Source organism: Podarcis pityusensis, assembly GCF_964106645.2.
Source record: "Podarcis pityusensis genome assembly, chromosome: 17".
NCBI classification, from domain to species: Eukaryota; Metazoa; Chordata; class Lepidosauria; order Squamata; family Lacertidae; genus Podarcis; species Podarcis pityusensis.
Window position 1 is genome coordinate 41,356,399 of NC_138042.1, and position 21,380 is coordinate 41,377,778.

A 21,380-nucleotide genomic window follows, 5' to 3' on the forward strand; every position below is an offset into this window, starting at 1 on the left:
CCGCCTGCCCAAAAGAGGCGAAGGAAAAATTATTATTATTATTATTAGTTTAGTCGTGTCCGACTCTTCGTGACCCCCTGGACCAGAGCAGGCCAGGTCATTCTGTCACAATGTTGTGCATACACAGCATCAGGCCCGGATTTAGGTTTGATGAGGCCCTCAGCTCCTGAAGGTAATGGGGCCCTTTCTATGTCCAGCTGTCCTTTGTCAACAACCAATTGTCACTTTTTTGTGTTGATTACATGCTGTATGGTAATTTATGGACCTAAAGCCATTTGCACGTAACATGTAGGCACCCTGTATATTTGTTGTGGTGGTGGTGGTGGTGGTGTGTTGTCATTTAGTCGTTTAGTCGTGTCCGCCTCTTCATCACCCCCTGGACCAGAGCACGCCAGGCACTCCCGTCTTCCACTGCCTCCCGCAGTTTGGTCAAACTCATGCTGGTAGCTTCAAGAACACTGTCCAACCATCTCGTCCTCTGTCGTCCCCTTCTCCTTGTGCCCTCCATCTTTCCCAACATCAGGGTCTTTTCCAGGGAGTCTTCTCTTCTCATGAGGTGGCCAAAGTACTGGAGCCTCAGCTTCAGGATCTGTCCTTCCAGTGAGCACTCAGGGCTGATTTCCTTCAGAATGGAGAGGTTGGATCTTCTTGCAGTCCAGGGGACTCTCCAGAGTCTCCTCCAGCACCAGAATTCAAAAGCATCCATTCTTCGGCGATCAGCCTTCTTGATGGTCCAGCTCTCACTTCCATACATCACTACTGGGAAAACCAGAGCTTGAACTATACGGACCTTTGTTGGCAAGGTGATGTCTCTGCTTTTTAAGATGCTGTCTAGGTTTGCCATCACCTTTCTCCCAAGGAGCAGGCGTCTTTTAATTTCGTGGCTGCTGTCCCCATCTGCAGTGATCATGCAGCCCAAGAAAGTAAAATCTCCCACTGCCTCCATTTCTTCCCCTTCTCTTTGCCAGGAGGTGATGGGCCCAGTGGCCATGATCTTAGCTTTTTGATGTTGAGCTTCAGACCATATTTTGCGCTCTCCTCTTTCACCCTCATTAAAAGGTTCTTTAATTCCTCCTCACTTTCTGCCATCAAGATTGTGTCATCTGCATATCGGAGGTGGTTGATATTTCTTCCGGCAATCTTAATTCCAGTTTGGGATTCATCCAGCCCAGCCTTTCACATGATGAATTCTGCATATAAGTTTAATAAGCAGGGAGACAATATACAGCCTTGTCATACTCCTTTCCCAATTTTGAATCAATCAGTTGTTCCATATCCAGTTCTAACTGTAGCTTCTTGTCCCACATAGAGATTTCTCATTATTATTATTATTACCCCGCCTTTTTTCCTGCCAGAGACTCAAGGCAGCTTACAGATAAAAACAAGAACAGCTAAAGCAGTGGTTCTCACATGGTGTGGCCTGTCCATACTGATGTGGCAGGAGAGGATGACAAGTGTGGCGAGGAGATTCAACGACTTTTAAACATTTTAGTACAGTATAGTATAGTATAGTATAGTATAGTGGTACCTTGGTTTGCATACATTTTGGGTTACAAACGCGTCAAACCCGCAAGTGCGTGTCCCGGTTTGCAAACTTTTTTTGGATTACAACCCATTTTGGGGGGATTATGGACACATTTTTTTTGAGGCCCCATTGGTGAAAGCACGCCTTGGGTTACAACGTGTTTTGGTTTACAAACAGACCTCCAAAACAGATTATGGTTGTAAACCAAGGTACCACTGTATTGTATTGTATAGTATAGTATAGTATAGTACAGTAATGTTTGTTTGTTTGTTTTGCAGATTATGGGTAAGATACCTTATAGCAGTGGTTCCCAACCTTTATTTGGCCATGCCCCACCTAAGCATTTCTAAAATCCTGATTCCTTCCCCCACTGTGACATATAATTCTTATTATTAAAAAAGTGAAGTCCTATTCACAGGGAGAAAGCCTAAAATGCCATTAGCCGTTAATAACTCATTCTCGAATTACCCCTCTTAAAAATCAGATTGGGAACAACGACCTTATAGCGTAACCATATTTGCAGAAGTAAAAACCAGGACACCCCAAAGGTTGTTGAGCTTCTTTTAGGAATACCCTAAAATTGTTGAGCTTTTTTTTAAGTGATTTTTTTATTGACTTGCCTAAGATTCAGGACAGAGATGCCTTTGAAATCCAGGTAACGTATGGCATTTTCAAAATGAGAGCAAGAGCATCAAGTGATAGTGAGGAAATCCTAGATGTATTTCTTATCAACAAACAAAAATGGTGTGGTGCAAGCAAATTTTTATTCTGAAATTGTGACCCAGAGAAAAGGTTTGAGGACCACTGAGCTAAAGATCATTTAAAAAACCCAAATAAACACAATCATAGAATTGTAGAGTTGGAAGGAACAATGAGGATCATCTAGTCCAACCCTGCAATGCAGGAATCTCAACACATGGTACCCCTCCAATCTGAAACCATATCAGACCCTGCATAGCTTTTCAAATGTGCTAGCAGGTTTTTTGCTACAATCTGTTAAAACCATACAAATAGCATCATAGTAGAATCATAGATTATTATTATTAAAATTTGTGTACCGCCCTTCATCCAAAGATCTCAGGGTGGCCCCTTTCATTAAATAATAATAATATTATAATAATTTATTATTTATACCCCGCCCATCTGGCTGAGTTTCCCCAGCCACTCTGGGCGGCTCCCAATCAAGTGTTAAAAACAGTACAGCATTGAATATTAAAAACTTCCCTAAACAGGGCTGCCTTCAGATGTCTTTTAAAGATAGGATAGCTGCTTATTTCCTTCACATCTGATGGGAGGGCGTTCCACAGGGAGGGCGCCACTATCGAGAAGGCCCTCTGTCTGGTTCCCTGTAACCTTACTTCTCACAATGAGGGAACCGCCAGAAGGCCCTCGGTGCTGGATCTCAGTGTCCGGGCTGGATCTCAGTGTCTGGCGCTGGAGCTCAGTGTCCGAGCAGTCAGTTCCCAAGAACCTGTTGGAACAAGTCAGAAGGATGACAAGGAGGGAGCCAGTCTAACATCCCCTAGGGAGGGAGTTCCAGAGTCTTGGTCAATTCTTTGTCCAGGGCAGCTAGACCAGCTCCATCTGGTACGCAGGCTGAGACTCTACCTGCCTGCAGACTGTCTCACCAGAGTGCTACATGCCCTGGTTATCTCCCGCTTGGACCACTGCAATGCACTCTACCTTTGAAGGTGCCTCAGAAACTGCAACTAATCCAGAATGGTCACCGGGACCATATAACACCGGTCCTAAAGGATCTCCACTGACTCCCAGTATGTTTCTGAGCACAATCCAAACTGTTGGTGCTGACCTTTAAAGCCCTACGGCCTTGGCCCAGTATACCTGAAGGAGTGTCTCTTCCCCCGTCGCTCAGCTTGGACACTGAGGTCCTCCTCCAAGGGTCTTCTGCTGGTTCCCTCACTGCGAGAAGCAAATTTACATGGAACCAGGCAGAGGGCCTTCTCGGTAGTGGTGTCTTCCCTGTGGAACCTTCTTGGTAGTGGGGCCCTCCCTTTGGATGTCAAGGAAATAAACAACGATCTGACTTTTAGAAGACATCTGAAGGCAACCCTGTTTAGGGAAGTTTTTTATGTTTTATGGTGCTTTTAATATTCTTTTGGGAGCCGACGAACCAGATGGGCGGGGTATAAATAATAAATTATTATTATTATTATTATAGGTCAGGGGTCAGCAACCAAAGCCCATGGGCCACAAGCAGCCCACGGAGGCCGTTTAACCAGCCCCTGAGCCGCCCCCGAACTGAGCCGCCTGCTTGGTGAGTCTCCGCATGCTGCGCTAAACCAGCGCAGTGCGGCGTGGGGACTCACTTTAGCGGTGCCAGAGATCGTGTCTGCGCAGACACAGATGCCGAAAATTGCATCTGCACAAATGCAGATGCTGGAAATTGTGGGCGTGCATGCTCACATGCCCGCAATCCAGCCCACAGAGGGATCTCCGCTGGAGTGAACCAGCCCAGACAAGGTAAACCTTGCTGACCCCTGTTATAGGTCATAACTTATAAGAATGTAGACTGGCTGCAATAGTTAATACAAGTGAGGGAAAGTCACTCCTATGTTACACACCTTACCTTTAAATTGCATTGGAAACACATGCTTTCTTTCACATAATTCTGGCTGATGTAGTTTACCCATCGCATAGAGTTACAAATCCTAGCAACCCATAACAAACTACAGCGCCCAAAATTCCATAAGGGGAAGACAGTGCTTCAAATGTGCTTCAAAAGGTATAGCGTGTAGGTGCTATTATTTCAGAAGGGAGCCCTGGGACCACCCGCAAGCCAAACCTTGCCTTCATCTCTTAAGAACTGTTCTCTACGCGAGTAGGGGTGAGCACCCCACGGGGTGCCTTATTGTGTGCCCCCAGACATGGCACCTGGGGCACACCACCCCCCGCCCCCCTTGCGACACCATTGACTGCCTCCTTTTACCATTCACTCAAGGCTCTATGAGTCCTACTGGCCAAAGTTATGATAAGCAGCAACCCCATTCCTTTTCCTCCCTCCTGCAAGTTCTCATTCACTCAGGAAAGGCAGGCAAGGAGGCAACAGGGTGGATGGGATGCAAAGGGATGGCAAAGGGAATTGGTATGGGCACATGCTCAATAATGGTAGCATCTGACCTGGCTTCTGGACTCTGGCTGGTGATGTGGGGTGGTGCTGAAATTCCCTCCTTTTTATTAGATCTCAAGCTACCTAGGTCAGCCAGCCAGACCTTTTTTTACAGAAGTCAGGAGGCTGTAGCAATCTGAAAGATGCATCCTTTAAAATGTATTATGGCTGGGTTTCCAAATAAAATCTGAACCTTCTAGACCCATGGTTCCCAATGTGGGGCACATATAAGAATTATATGTCACCGGGGGGGGGGGGCATCAGGATTTTAGAGATGCTTAGGTGGGGCATGGCCAAAAAAAAGTTGGGACCCACTAAAAACAGTTATTTTTAGGCAAGCCTTCAGTGCTACCATCTTTTAATAACTGGTATTTTATTGCTTTAGACTATGTGTGCGCAACCTGTGGCCCTCCAGGTGTTGTTGGACTACAATTCCCATCATGCCTCATGAGGTAAGCAGATTGCTTTTTGTCAGTATTAACAAAGGTTGCATGACAGTATTGCTGCTAAGGAGAAAACTCTTGTTCTAAGATTAGAAGGAAATATTTACTGGAAAGTTGAGGGTGTCCATTGAAAGGTGAGGTGGGGAAATAGGATACTGAAAAGGAAGGAACTAGCTTGCTTTATCATCTTACACTCGATAGTGGCCTGACCCCAGCTGGACTACTATAATGCATTGTACATGGAGCCGTGCTTGAAGACTACTCAGAAGCTTCCTTTAATGCAAATTGTCGTTGACAGAATTTTGACCAGTGCAGCTAGATAAAATCACATTGCACAGATTACAAAAGAACTGTGCTGGCTGCCTACTCACTTCCAAGCCCATTTCAGGTTTTGGGTGGTTACCTATGAAGCCCTAAATGGCTAGGCATCTGAAGGACTCGCTGTATCAACATGCCTAAGGGGGTTATTCACATTCCAATGGGGGCAGGAGCTTGTTCTGTGTTCACATGTATTAGGTCTTTCTTTGCGGTGGCACCTACCTTGCAAGGTGCTTACAACCTCAGCACTTCCATTTCAGAACCAAGTTAAAACATTTTTTGTTTTACTCAAGTAATTTGAGTGTTTTTACTCTTTTAAACAGTCTGACTTTTTTAGTTGGCTCTGTCTGTATTAACATCCCCCCACACCTTGGTTATGTTATTGTTTTGCATAATTTATTGTGTTATTTGTTTGAAGCAATAACTTGCCCAGGTACCATCACTGAAGAAAGGAAGGTTGGTCCTTCTCTGATTTGTGGGATGCTATCCCTTTGCAAGCGCGGGTGGCGCTGTGGGTTAAACCACAGAGCCTAGGACTTGCTGATCAGAAGGTCGGCGGTTCGAATAGAGATAGCCGCCCCCGTTACGCCGCCGCCGCAGGGGAGAGCAATGACGACCTTTCGGCGTGCGGTCAAAGCCTCCCTTCAGAAACCCCTTTAACGGGGAACCCTGGTATCGCCGCTGCAAAGAGGAAGATGGACTAAAGGATTCCGCCCAAGGCCTGATACCGCCACCCGAGACCGCAAAGATTGCGGTCTCGCCGCCAAGACTACCTACATCTGAAAAGCCCCTTTACCATCCTCCAACCAGTCCATCAGGCCATGCCTGATGTCGCTCAGCCAACGCTCGTTGCCAAGGTCCGATAAGTGCATGCCATCGGGCCTAAATAGCTCCTTCATGTAAACTTTAATGTTGGGGTGTTTCACGACCCGACCTCCCATGCGTGTGGTTGCAGAGCGCACTGCCCTATTGACCTTTTCAACAGTATAATTAAGTCTGGTGGGTTTGATGTTGCCACGCCATTGTAAGCGTGGCAGAAGTTCTGACCAGAAAATCGGCCAATAAAGCGAGATGAGCGCCGCAACCCCAGAATCGGCCACGACTGGACCTAATGGTCAGGGGTCCCTTTACCTATCCCTTTGCAAATGCAGCAAGCATTTTTTTGGGGGGGGTTGTAGCCAGATTTGGTCATTTCGCTCTTCATGCCTAACCTATTGTGTCATTTGTTTTTTGCTGTTCGAATGACACAACACACGAAAAGGAGGGCTATGTTTATTTTTAAATCAATGAATCAAAGTAATTGCTCAAGAATGAAGCTGTAGAATTTGGCATTTAATGAGGGCTACAGAAATACAGTAGGCTTAATGCAAGTGGCTGACTTCCGTAACCCTTTATCTCAGTAATCCGTTCACCACCACCCCATCCGAAAGCTAAATGTGACGTTTCAATAATAAGTACTCGCAACCTTCTCGAAAGTGCTGCGTACGGGAGGAAGCGGAGAGATTATATGAGCCGGAGCCTGCAAATGGACACGTGGCAGAGGCTGGCGCAAACCACCCAGGCACTAAAGTGTGGGATTGGCTTCGGGCATTATTTTTACAGATCGCTGCCTACGAGACGATGTCTTGCGAGAAAGGCAAGCGGGGGGCTCTCCAAATAACAATAAACACAACCATCGTGAAAGGTTAATCGCGAGTGATGTTTCCCGCCGGAGTTCGCCTCCCGCCCGGGTTTTTCTGCTTGCCGAGCCCCGCGCGCAATAAAAGATTTTTTTACCCCGGCGAAAAGGGGGTCGCGCCTTTCGGCGACCTCCGTCTTGCGCAAGACCTAAAGTTGGAAGGACACGTCCTGGCAGCCGAGGAGGGAAAGGCAGGCAGTTAGTTCCCAACCCTCGGCCGGCTCCCCTTCCCCGGGGACCAGAACCCAGGTGGGCTTTTGCTGAGGGATCTCCAGCTTTTTGCGCGCTGCGCAGCCGGCTGCGGCTGCTGCGTTCTCCGCGGATACCTCCCTGCGCGCCGAGTAGGAGAAGCTGCCGTCTCGGCCCGAGGGAGATCGGCGTCTATCAATTAGACGCAGAGGGGCGCAGAAGGCAGATCCGGCATACGCGCCTCCGATCCGGATTCACCCACCACTACTCCGGCTGCAGGCGGGCGCATGGAGAGCCCCGGCGCGGAGAGCAGCGCCTAGCCAGGGCTGCAAGGCGACGCCAGGCCCGGCGCGAGAGCGGACCCTGCTCCAGCCGCTCCCCATTTCTTTTCTCCTCCTCCTCCTCCCCTTCACCTGGCTGGGGGATCATGAGCGGCTGGGCCAGGCTCGCCGGCTGCTGCTGGCCGTCGCCGGATCCCGCGAGCTGCAGCCTCCCCGCGCGCAAAGGAGAGGCGCCGGGGCCGCCGGCGCGGAAGAGGCAGCCCAGTTCGACGTCGTCTACTCCGGCCAGGTCAACCGAGCCGCCGAGCGCCTTTACGCCTTCAACTACACCAGCAAGCCGGGCCAGGTAAGGCGAAGCACCGCCCAGGGCTGCTGTCCTCCTCGCCACTGCCCGGCAGCAGAGCCCGGACGACCGGCTCCAGGGCGCGCGGTCCCCATCAGACTCCCGAGCCAGATTCACCTGCCGGGGCGAGGAGCGTGGATCCCCGTGTCCCCAGGCAGGGCAGGTGGCGCAAGGAGAGAGGCAGGCCTGCGTGGCCGCTGTTATGGATGGTCGGTGGGTCCAGACAGCCCTCTCTGCGGAAGAGCAGCCAGCCAGAGCTGGGATAGGAAGGGCAGGAGATCCACGGCAGGGAAGCGAGACCCGTCTCGCCTGCGCGCCTGCATCTGACTGGCTGCTGCAGCTGGACAGTTGATACTGGGAGAGATGGATCGACCTTGGGGCGATTCGGTGGGGAAACGCTAATGTCGCGAACCCTTCTTTTTTGGGGGGGGGGGTGCGCTTTAGATGCGGTTTGGGACCGCAGGCTGCTGATCTTCCCTCCTTCAGAGTCTATAGTGGGGGTGGGAGAAAGGTCCATTTGTCTGGTCCATTATCTTCCCCAGTTGCCCAGGAAACACTTGCATTGCTTGGTGTGTGTGTGTGTGTGTTTTAAATGCATCCATCCTTAACTTCTTGCCCTTCTTTCTGATGAAACATTTTCTGTGGCTGATTGCTCGATTTGGGAGTTTTATTCAGAAAAAGAGAGAGGCATCATGTTTGTCTGAAGCTTTTTGCTTGATTTGGGAGTTTTATTCAAAAGAGAGAGGCCACGTTTGTCTGAAGCTTTTGAGTCACTAAACATCTTAGCTCTGTCCAGTACTGTATACATATAGATGAATATTTGTCAGGGAAACAAAGAAACATCTATTGTTTAATGAGAATGCATTCATAAAATCTTTGGAGATGCCATAGAACACATTGGGATATAGCTGTTACCTACCCAGATATAATGGGACGCGGGTGGCGCTGTGGGTTAAACCACTAAGCCCCTTGGGCTTGCCGATCAGAAGGTTGGCGGTTCGAATCCCCGCAATGGGGTGAGCTTCCGTTGCTCGGTCCCAGCTCCTGCCAACCTAGCAGTTTGAAAAGCACGTCAAGTGCAAGTAAATAAATAGGTACTGCTCCGGCGGGAAGGTAAACGGCGTTTCTGTGCGCTGCTCTGGTTCGCCAGAAGCGGCTTAGTCATGCTGGCCACATGACCCGGAAGCTGTACGCTGGCCTCCTCGGCCAATAGAGCGAGATAAGCGCCGCAAGCCCAGAGTTGGCCACGACTGGACCTAATGGTCAGGGGTCCCTTTACCTTTACCTTACCCAGATATAGCTAGACATATTTATTAGAGTACCCGGTTTCTATGTTGTATGGTATACCTGTTAGAGCAGAATTAAATAATGAGATGGAGGAGTAAGCCATAATGTGAATATACCCCCCTAAGGCTGAAGCTAGATGTGAACCTGAACCTGTGGTTATTTTTTAATTGTTAACTGCTGCAGGGAGCTCTGATTTTCATTGGTACTGTAACACGTGGGGAGGGGTGTCAACCTTTCCTTCTGCTATAGTCCTGCTTAAAACAAGTTTCCCTTCTGGCGTCTATTAGTGCTGGAAGAAAACATCACATGGGGTGGGTACGGTGGGTACATGTTGCAATAATGCTTTGCATTTATCTAATATTAAAAGCACTTCCCATTCCTTGCATCAGGAAGCCCTACAGCAACACTGTATTTTCTCATAGTTGCAAGGTGTGTATGTGTTTGTGTCCGGTGCCTGAGGCAAGATTTAACTTCCTGGTTCACAGGTCAGTCCATTACAGAGCAATCTTTTACTCACCTTGATGCCAGCCCACAGATACACTGTACACCTGCCAAATACTACACTTATTCAGCCTAGGGCAAGAGAGGGAAATACGTTTTTATAAAAAAGATAGAAAATGGAAGGATATCTTGCCCTGATAAGCACAAGCTTCGTTACTGCCCTCCAATTGCAGGTGGGACTGGCAACACACCCCATTATGTGTGGCGATGGAAGCAGCCAGTGACAGTGTGACAATTGGGGACACCTCCAGCACACCATCTTGTATCTTACAGACTACAGAGCACACAAAGGGATACTATTGCACCCCAAGTCCAATGGCTCCAGGGACATCATGCTCTCACACAGGGATTTTTTTCTGCCAGAACACAGTTCTGGCACCTTTTTTGCCATGCTTTGCTCAACAAGTCTGCTCAACCCAGCAAAGGAGGCCCCTAAGTGGTGAGGTGCGCAGGATGGCAGCCAAAGTGGCCTGAGTGGAGTGGGGAGAGCGGCCAACCTGGCATCTTGTCACATGACTTGCATTACAAGATGTTGGTGATGGTGGTGTCTGGGTTGGCGACTTGTGGGAATGTTGTGGATACTAGGAGAGGATATATATTGATTAAATATTATCCTTCCTAACTCACGCTAGTGAGTCATACAGCAGAGTTCATTCCCTTCTATACACAGCAGGAAGCTAGTTGCAGATTCGTTTGAATCTCTTTAGTTAAGCAATCCAATCTGGCATGCCCAGATTGGAGTATATTCCCGGTAAGACCCCTTTGTCCCTCCTAAAAAGAATATAGACACAAGAAGCTTTAAAAAAAAACACACAAGAAGAAGTTTACTCACATTCAGTTCACAGTTGGATCCCTGAAGGCAGGCTTTCGCTTAGAGTTACAGAAGAAGGTTTGAGCTCATCCCATATGGGAATGAGCCCATGTCCTGGTGGCTGAGAGCCAGCAGACAGCAAAATACATCAGTATCCAGAGAGCATGGCATCAAGAGGAAGACGGCTGCGCAAGCAGCTCCTCTTATGGGGTCTCCCAGGCTCACACCCAACTACCTGGTTACACACAGGGGGAGGAAGCTCCAGAGCAGGTATGACAGGAAGTCCTTCTGGAACTGGAGTAACCCCGCATGTCCACTCTGGGCAAACAGGAAGTGTTGCGGCTTATGTCACATCCCACACAACTTAGGTGGTGAGTTCGGGCACCTTTTTTCCTAGAAAAAAAAGCACTTCCTTCACTCATGTTTTACATTCCTGGCACCCCCACCCCACCCCACCCCCACAAAACCCAGTCATATTAGGGGCAGAAGAGAGGAGCATGCCTGGGATTAAAATTACCTAGCAGATACCACAGAGCCGTTTCCTAACCACTCAGCCACAGCAGGAGACCAGAATCATGGGGCATTTTTCTCCCACCTCTGGGGTGAAAATGGTACAAATCTTTGACTTTCATACTCAGAGCCAGGTAGGTAGCTGTGTTGGTCTGACACAGTCGAAATAAATTTAAAAATTGTCCAGTTGCACCTTAGAGACCAACTAAGTTTGTTCTGGGTATAAGCTTTCATGTACATGCACACTTCTTCAGATACACAGTCAGATGCTCAGAGCCATTCTTGAATATTAAAGCATTCTCTGCTTTAATGAAACACTGAAAGAAATTTAGCCTTGATGCAAAGATGGGGAACCTTTTTTCTGTTGTGGACTGGACTGCATTCTCAAGAACATGTATATAGCCTGGAGGGGATTTCATTAACTCTTTAAGCATTGACATAGATACAAGATATCAAAGGTAGCATTGCCTGATTAGAAATTTCTCAGGCAATGATAGTTCCAAGACATCTCTAGTTTGAGAAGGCTTTGAAAACTCGCAAATAAACCTTTACTTTAAGTGGCCATAAATTGGCACAACATAAGGTGCACCTTTTCAAAGCTGTGATTGCCTTTACCTTTAGCTGCCAGAAAAGGGATACAACGGTAAAATATTTTAATGGTGTAGTTTATAGAAGCAAACATTAGGTGGTAACCAAGGAGACTATGACCAGGAGGTTGGTCACCATCTACTTTCCATTTTTATGCACGTTACACAACACCACACACACACACACACACGCTAAAGAATGCTGAGGTGTTATAATTTGCATCTCAGGCTGTTTCCATGATACTGGGTGGTTTGCAAACTACCACTTCAAAGAAGGGCTATAGGATTCAAAACACAAGCTTCTGTTCTTTAAAAATTATTCAGTGCAAAAGATGGCAATGTGTGGACCAGAAGTCTCATGTGGCTGGCATCAGAGCTTTTGTGTAGCTCAGGGCTGACAGAGTGAGGCAGTTGCCAGAGGCAGTGATTGCTGGAAGGAGTGGGGCAGTGGTAGCCCCCCCACACACACACGGGGGGGGGGGAGACACCCTCCCTAATGCAGTACAGATCTCTGTGTGCTATGAAGGGCCCCTGCTCCCCTCTCTTGAGGTGGAGTGAAGGATGGGATCCTGTGGAAGTAAAATTCATCTGTGTGAACCTTATTGGCTTCAGCAAGAGGAATGGGGGGGGGGAGGGTTGCCCCTCGCTTTAGGCAGCAAAAGGCCTTGGTGTGGGCCACATCCTATTTTCTGAGAATATAGGCTTATTTTATGATGGGAGCTTTCAGACTTCATGACTGTGGAGAACATGGGAATGATAGAATGCCATAGAAGTTCCAAATAAATAAATAAAAAGACAAATGGCTAAATTTATAAGCTTTGAGGTTTTATAATTCCTGGTAATTACAATTCTTAATCTTTCTAATTCCACATTGATCTGGTGAGAAGGGATTTGTCTTGCTTACAAGTTTTTCCAAAATCCCCCCCCCCACCCTCTCTCTGGCCTAGACAAGAGGTCGATTTAGAGCAGTGGGACCAGTTCTGCCACACTGAACGCCGAGCCCTATGGGGTGCCTCAGGGTGTCTGACTATTGACGTGGTGTAGAGCATAAAGCGTGGGGTTGACAGGGAGAATGTACGTGTGAAATATCACAGGTTTCATTTTGTCCCCATGGATCCTGGACTCGAGGGTGCCTTGCCAGCTTTTATTAAACTTTATGGAGGAGAGAAAGATATGCTTGTCACATAGCTTGTGTTGCCATGGCAACATTAATAGACATCTGCCGTGAGGACATCTGGCTTCTTGAGCCACTTCTGCCCTGCGGATGTTTTGGGTCTGTAGCTGACAGGCAGTTACAGGTTCTCCTACATTTCAAGGCTACATTCTTCCTCTTTTGCTGAACATTGTGAGCAGGAAAAGCTTGGCTTATCACTACACCTTCTGACGTTTTTGATGTGAGATAACAGGAGTGGCAGTAAGGGCAACCCCAAGGAAAGATTACTGCCCATCTCAGGGTGGGCCAGGGGCATAGAGTGGCAGGGGTGGGGCGATCCACCCATGGGGCGGGGCAATCCGTGCACAGAGGCGGCACGGAGATCCGCACATGGGGGTGCTGCACAGGGGCAGCACAGCTGTTTGCCCAGGGGGGTGGCGTGGCGAGCTGCCCACAGAGTCTGCCTGGTGGATTCAAGCACTATGCTGCCGTTATGGGCAGCGCATGGCCCTGAGCCACCGCGTCACTCCCAGGAGAGACGAGTGGCTCAGGCGCACTGCAGGCCAGGCCCCGTGCCGCCTCCCACGGTGTGCCATTTTGTCACACACACCCCTCAAGGATGGAGCCTGGGGCGGGCCGCACCCGCCTTCCTACGCCCCTGAGGAGGGCATCTTTATAAGACGCGGGGGGGGGGGGATGGACAGGACACTCCAGCAGAATGCCAAGTGGCATTTGCTATGAGAGACACTGCTGACAATATTCCAAGTGCCTTATCTCTCAAATTAGATTGTTACATGGGGCAGGTAACCACATATTAAACGTCTATGGCAAGTTCGTTGGCAAAACGGAGGCAAGTTTCTCAGAAAACTAATGAGGAGAATGGTGCCTGCAAATGTTTGCCTCATATCCCAGGTTTGACAAATCCTAGAAACAAACTGGTTATTGTTCTTTAAATGAAATCTGGAACTTCACGTTCAGAGGGTAGGGGACCATCTGTTCCTCTTGCCTCCCCCTTGGAGATGACGCCATGTGGGTTTTTAATTAGTGAGTGCTTGTACATATTTTTTTCTCTTTGCAGGTGGATGCAGTCCGGGTTAATGTACGGAGTAACTCTGAAGATCTTCAGTATCCAGTCTTGTTTGTAGTTCGGCAGCAGAAAGGAGTGCTATCCTGGCAGGTCCCACTTATTTTTCGAGGCCTGTAAGTAGTTCGAAAGCACATCAAAGTGCAAGTAGATAAATAGGTACCGCTCCAGCGGGAAGGTAAACGACATTTCCGTGCGCTGCTCTGGTTCGCCAGAAGCGGCTTAGTCATGCTGGCCACATGACCGGGAAGCTGTACGCCAGCTCCCTTGGCCAATAAAGCAAGATGAGCGCCGCAACCCCAGAGTCGGTCACGATTGGACCTAATGGTCAGGGGTCCCTTTCCCTTTAAGTAGTTGTAGTATTGTCATTGCCCGACGGTGTATTTGATGCTATTCTGCTTAAGGTTTTCCATATTTAGTCCCCTTCATCGAATAGGGGATGAGAGCATATCATTTCATCCCAGGTCCCACCTATTGTATCTGTGGCGTGGTGGAAGGATATCTTAAGTGGCAGAGGCGTGTCTCAGTTCTGCTGGCATGATGGGGCTCCTGCAGAATCCTATAGCCCTTTCATCAGTGCATACTGAATATGGTTCAACATGGCTGTTCCTCTAGAATTTAGCATTGTAATATTTCTTGGGTATGAAGAATTCTGGATTTTATTCTTGTTTTTTCAGTTACCAAAGAAGTTATAACTACCAAGAAGTGAGCCGTACCCTCTGCCCTTCACAGCCCACACCTGACAGTGGACCTTCTGAGCAGATCATATTTGTAGATGTGGCTTCCATGGCCCCCTATAATGCCCTATACAGACTGCAGGTCACCAAGATTAAGAGCTTCCAACTTATGTGAGTAGTTCACGTTTTGACTCTGAACTTGTCTGTGTTTTTTTGCTCTGCATTCACGGTTGCTGTCAGTTACACATACGTATTACCACTGTGACTAGAAGACCTTAGGCTACTTTGAGATATGGTATAATCGGTTCAGGTTGCTCTGGCTTATTGTTAGCACAGCTTGGAGACAGATTGCAAGGGAAAGCTGGTGGACAGCATAGGTGCCAACTCCCTGGGGCCCTGGGTGCCCGAGCACCCACAAAATTCCCCACGAAGGGGCCAGGCACTCACAAATTTCAGTGTCAGGGCCATGCACGCTGCATGGCACCCATGGCCTAGGGCACCCATGGCCACAGGGCCAAGCTGGCACTCCTGGACAGCATCACTCTCTTCTGGCAGAGTCCAAGCCTAAAACTTCTTTTTTACTCTTGGATAAATTTTAGTTGGATCCTCAAGTAAGTGTGTGTGTGTGTGTGTGTGTGTGTGTGTGTACCTTCAGCTTGCAGCCCATCTGTCTTAGCTGTCCTGACACACTGGGTTTGTGCTGGGCAGTTATAAATGCAGATGTGTGAAGCCCACCCCCTTTTATATACATGGAGATTTTTGCTTTTCTGCCTTGTGCTATTGAATATCCATGGAAACCCCTGCTGGCTTTTCTAAGAGTTTGTTTATTCAGCCATTGGTAATTTGATTTCCTTAAAAAACACACACACACCATTATCACAAAGCATACAAAAAGATAAAGGAAGTAACCGCTTTCCACAACATTAGTGCAGCTTACAGAGCTGAAACAGACTTGTAGCACAAAACAGATCACTACAAATCTGTGGTTCTCGAAGAGTGTGGTGTACCAAACTGGTGTGGAAGGAGAGGGTGGCAAGTCTGGTGGGAAGATTCAAGGACAATCAAGCTCATTGAATATGTGTTCATACATAAGGTACATATGTAAGGGGCTCGTTTATAATTATATTTTGGAAGTGACTCATGTTCTTGTGTAGCTGCATTTATTTTATACTTACTGGATGTCCCATGATCATATTAGAAAGTAATTGTGTTATAAAGCAAACACTGCCAGGAGTTGTTTCATTTTGTTTTCCAATGTATTTGTATGAACAACTTTTGATTCTAGCCCAGAAAAGAAAGTTTGAGAACCACTGCTATCATAAACAAATGGGGGGAAAGAGGGATTGGCATATTCCCTCTTGCGCTTTTACTCCAACCAAGATTGACACATAGTGACTGGAAGTTGGGGCAGTTCCTCTGTATTTCCAGACAGAAACTAAATTGAATTGGACAGAGGATGGTTTCAGGAGGGAGGTGTTTATTTTCCCTCAAAACATCTGTAATTTGATCTCTGCTGAAGAAGCCATCAGTCACCTGATGATTGGTCTATTGTCTTAAGCCAGGCTTCCTCAAACTCGGCCTGCCAGATGTTTTGAGACTACAATTCCCATCATCCCTGACCACTGGTCCTGCTAGCTAGGGATCATGGGAGTTGTAGGCCAAAAACATCTGGAGGGCCGAGGTTGAGGAAGCCTGCCTTAAGCGATGCAATGAAACTGCCTGACTTTTTCCCCTCTGAGGAAAAGACCTTAGGTTCAGAGATCACTTTCTTCTATGAAGGGTGAACAGGGTAATTCAGGGCATCTGATTCAAGGAGAAAGAGGTGCTTTCATAATCCAGCTTCTCAGTTTTGCTTTGGCACCTATTATATACCAAATGAACTGATGAGCGGGGAAAATACCTGCCGGCTTTTCTCATTGACTTTGCGGGTGCCTGGCCTCCACAATTATATTATTGTGAGTACCCAAGCCCCCATGGCCCCCTGGAGTTGGCTCCTATGATGGGCTTTACCTTCAAAAACCTTCTTCCTGCCAATGTTCTGGTGTATTTTGGGTTTTATGTTGGCATCCATACTAATCTTTTCCCCTCCTGTGTTTTCAGATTGAACACTCCTTTTAGCTTCAGTGCCAGCCCTTCCCAACCGCAGGTAAGTTAGAGTACTGGATGCTAAGTATAGATTATACATCCCCCCCGCAGTGGCAAGTGAGTATAATTAGTAGTTTGACTATTAGGATCACTACCTCTCCTTAGGGCTGATATGCCCTAATTGCACAATACCAGAAAACATTATCTTGTGGCCATTGTAAGTACTGTATTTTCCCGTGTATGAGATGATATTTTCTGCTAAAAAAAATTAGTCAAAAATTGGGGAGCGTCTTATACACAGATGGTGAATGTATGGGGTTTAAAACAAACACACACACACACACACACACACACACACACACACACAACTTACTTTCCTGCAGCTGCCATGAAGAAGCTGCTGGAACCAGTTCCACCAACCATTACAGGCTGACCACTGGTGGGATTTGTTCATTCTTTAGCAAATGTCTGGGTCAACAACTTTCTGCCGCTTCTGATTATCCGGGTTTTCATTTCTAGAGATATGGCAACCCTAAAATAATGATTTTTTAATTTTGGGTTAAAAAAGGGGGTCACCTTATACATAGGGGCATCTTATACATGGAAAAATATGGTAGATAAGCTTTATTGTACTAGCCAAATGCCATAACAAAACCATACAAACACCACCAGGAAAAGAAATATCTATATTATATATAAAAAACAAAGCCACTCCCTGAACCATCAAAATAATAAAATGCAGATGCGTTACTGAATGATTTGTAGAGTGGGGACTCCACACAACATACAATATTTTCCTATTTAGGCCTCTGAATCTCCCTCACAGTTTACTTCAGTTTTGTCCAGGTTCTTCTTCCTGATCTTTCTTGCCGCCAGTGCAAACAGGGCCACAGTTTGAGTCACTGAAGCATTAGCAACACTGAGCAGCCATAGCAGACTCTCCGTGGGTGGGAGAGGTAGCTTTTTTGGACAAACAAGGCATTTACAAAGCGTTCCCTAGGTTCTGTATATAGTGGGCAATGTAATAAATAGTGCTGGATGTCCTTCAGCTGTGGTTGCTCACAAATACAAAGTCTGTCTGTGTACAGAACCCTGTCATAACGCCCGTTCAGGACAGCAGAGGTCATTATTTGTGGCCATTCGAAAGAATTATATTGTGTTGCATACTTCTACCAGGCTCTTGGCTTGTCCAGGTACACGGGGAGGCCATGTCCCAAGAAACAAATCATTAGCAAGCAGTGTATTCTAATCCCTAAACTGCCTCGGCCCAGTATACCTGAAGGAGCATCTCCACCCCCATCATTCTGCCTGGACACTGAGGTCCAGCTCTAAGGTCCTTTTGGCGGTTCCCTCACTGTGAGATGTGAGGTTACAGGGAAGCGGGCAGAGGGCCTTCTTGGTGGTGGCACCCGCCCTGTAGAACGCGCTCCCATCAGATGTCAAGGAAATAACTACGTATCTGACTTTTAGAAGACATCTGAAGACAGCCCTGTTTAGGGAAGTTTTTAATGTTTGATGTTGTATTCTGTTTTTAATCTGTTGTGAGCCCCCCAGAGTGGCTGGGGAAACCCAGCCAGATGTGTGGGGTATAAATAATAAATTGTTGTTGTTGTTATCGTTCTGCCCGGACACTGAGGTCCAGCGCTGAGGGCCTTCTGGTGGTTCCCTTGCTGTGAGAAACCAAGTTACAGGGAACCAGGCAGAGGGCCTTCTCGGTAGTGGCACCCACCCTGTGGAACGCCCTCCCACCAGATGTCAAAGAGAAAAATAACTACCAAACTTTTAGAAGACATATGAAGGCAGCCCTGTTTAGGGAAGCTTTTAATGTTTAATAGGTTATTGTATTTTAGTGTTTTGTTGGAAGCTGCCCAGAGTGGCTGGGGAATAAATAATAATAATAATAATAATAATAATAATAATAATCATCATCATCACTTTGCAAGAAGTGGTGGCTTGTGTGAGGAGTGGTGGAGAGCAGGAGCTCAGCCTAGCAGGATTTTCAAAGTCTATGAAATGTTCAGACTGAATAGTGGGCCATGCTGCGGCTCAGGCTTTGTAGCTGTAGGTGCATTGACACTGGGTTTTCTGACGAGGTTCTGAGTCAACTGGTGGGGTTTGCAATGACGCCCTAAGGTGGCACCACTGAGGAGCATAGTTCAGTCTGCATCTTCTTCAGCAGACAACTTGCCTTGGTTGCCCAGGAGGTAAGATGCTGGAGCCTGGCCTCTGTGAGTCATGCTTCTGGCTACAAGGTCCCATCCCTCCCCTGCTGTTGGCGAATTATGTCCCTTCCTTTTCCTGCCACATTTCACACACTTGCAGAGTTCTGAATCAAAACACCATAGCTATGAAAAGTGGCAGAGATAGTAGAGAGGATAATCTTTGTGCATTGTGAGCAGAAGTATTTCAGTCCCATATAAGTGTCCTGTCCCCCCCTCCTTCGAACATTGTTGTTCATTTTTACCCATGGCTGCAAAGTCCACTTCTTGTTTGATTTGCTAAGGGAGAAAAGCTATTTGCTTAGTTGAAAGGCACCAGCTTATGGGACTGATAGCGGACAAGGGCAAATGTATTCAAAAGCAGCTCCTTCAGTAATAGGGAGCACACAAAAAGCAATGACTCCCTTGGACCATAGTGGAATTCAAGCACCTCTTTCAGGCTTCCGCCGTCTTTAGGTGTAACAGTCTTAACTCTGTTTACCAGATCTTGCATAAGGAATTCCTACATACTTAACATCCTGTTTTGGTTTACTCTGCTTTTGAAGATTTGTATCTGAGCTTGATTACCTGAGTGTGAGGGCAAGCACCTTGTGAGTTATCTTTTCAAAGATGTATCATCTCTGGATCCAAATATGTCGATGGACTTTCCTCCACCCCTTTCCTCAATTAACCTTCAGCCTCAGCCCAGTTCCCACCCCTCCCTTTTCTCCTCTTTTTACTTTATTGCAACAGTGTTAGGGGTACTTTTAGCAGAGAAGCAGCTCATTAATGCCAACGATAAATAAATAGAAAGGTTCCTATTATTTCCCCCACTGGCTAGTGGAAGCATTTGTGAAATGACTACACTGTAGTCCTCGTAGGCCACAGTAATGAGAATCTTTGAGGAACTGGTTTTTCTGGTTTTCGGAATGGTGTCTGCTAGGATTTTTTTTTGCCAAAACACAGGCTGAGCTCATTCAACAAGAGATGACTGTAACAGTAAGCTTTTTGACCCTGTGAAGATGGGTACAAAGGACAGGTGCAGTACAAACAAGGAGATTAATGACCATTATTATTACATTATTATTTTATTTTAAATTCCTATCCTGCCCTTCTTCTCAAAGGCGTCCAGAGCAGCAGCCAACACAATGCATAGTTTATGTTATTGTGCAGTTGCCATTGTGTGAGTGAATGGTGAATGTTTTTCAACTGCGTAAACCGAAGAGGAGCACTTGACGGAGCCTGGGAGTGGCTGCAACTCCTTGCCACATGTGCATGCAGTTTAATCTATGTTTGCCACCATGTAACCGCTCTGAGGTTTTACAGTCAATACCGAGGAAATAAGCAGAGGCTTGACAACCATATGTCAGGAGTGCTCTGATGGTGTTTCCTGCTTGGCAGGGGGTTGGACTTGATGGCCCTTGTGGTCTCTTCCAACTCTATGATTCTATGATTCTATGAAATAAACAGCTTGCCCCACCACTTCATACTGCTTAACTGGGGCTGACCCCAACCACAGCTTGGCAGTGTGAAAGTTGCCACTACTGTGCTCACTCTTGAATTGCTACAGTCACATTTAAGTCTCCAGCCACGTGGGTCTGAACCTTGCCTGTGATGGATGCTGATTGGACAGCTGCTGGTGGGCATGGCTCACAGTGGCAATGCCCATGCCACTCAGTTTAAACTGGGCCTTGTGCAACAGCTGGTAAGAGGGGAGGTTCAATTTGTGTGTCTTGACAACAACGGTGTGCCCTAATGAGATGGAGGGAGGGAACGGGGAGGTCGGGTACAAGGCTGTTTTCTATCTTCTCCAAGCCATGATAGAGCTCAGTATTTATTTCTTGCGAAATCCAACTTATGTACTGAGTTGAATAGGATCCAAACTGCAGCAGTCTGATTGGTCCTAGAACAATAGGATCCAAAATGCAGCAGTCTGATTGGTCCTAGAACAATGCAGCAGTATGATTGGTTGGCAGGAACCACCCAATCATGCTCCAGATATAAGTGAATCCACAACCTGATTGGCTTACAGTAGAATTCCAGAATTAGCCAATCATGTGCAGCCCGTTGTGTAAATAATGTATATAAAGCAGATACTTTGAGGGGACATTCACTCATTCCTCCTCACCACTATGAGCTGAATAAAGAGCATGAAATCACTTTGCGACTCTATATTTCACCAACCTTTCCTCTATGTTGGAACTCAAGGCAGTGTGCCCAGGGAGTCTTTCTTCTGGGCACTGAGGAGGTTCAGACTTGCTTACCTTCAGCACACTATGCCATGTCCCTTCAGACCAATGCTCTGCGACGAGGGACTTGCTTAAGTTGGCCATAGCGGAAATTGGGCTTTAAAATTTCAGCGGTGCCCTGTACAAAGCCCAAATTTGGTGCCCCTCCACCTCTCGCCTTCTGTTGCTTCTCATTGTTGCAGTGTCTCCTGAGGTGCCCACTCAGCTTGGCGCCCAATGCGGGCAAACAGGTCGTACTCCCTTTAATTCTTCTGTGGGCTCTCCAGTGGGCATGGCTTTTCTCATGACATAAGGATGTTTTTAGCGCATGACAAGAAAGAACCTTAAAATCCTT

General features: G+C 47.2%; 2 protein-coding genes across 4 annotated transcripts in view; one reads left to right on the plus strand and one right to left on the minus strand.

The window, feature by feature from the left end:
• The window catches only part of FAM162A (family with sequence similarity 162 member A), a 178,003-nt gene that overhangs the window by 85,649 nt on the left and 70,974 nt on the right, over nt 1-21,380 (minus strand). The gene's annotated exons all lie outside the window — the stretch shown is intronic.
• The window catches only part of SIDT1 (SID1 transmembrane family member 1), a 47,158-nt gene continuing 25,854 nt past the window's right edge, over nt 77-21,380 (plus strand). The window contains exons 1-5 of one of the 3 annotated variants that reach the window (XM_080987118.1): nt 77-172; nt 5,038-5,104; nt 13,832-13,953; nt 14,515-14,685; nt 16,615-16,660. In XM_080987118.1, coding sequence (XP_080843244.1) covers nt 5,093-5,104; nt 13,832-13,953; nt 14,515-14,685; nt 16,615-16,660 — 351 coding nt within the window. In that variant the 5' untranslated portion in view covers nt 77-172; nt 5,038-5,092. Of the gene's footprint in view, nt 173-5,037; nt 5,105-7,440; nt 7,908-8,124; nt 8,292-13,831; nt 13,954-14,514; nt 14,686-16,614; nt 16,661-21,380 lie in introns of those variants that run through there. The other 2 variants (XM_080987119.1, XM_080987117.1) reach the window with 2 other exon arrangements.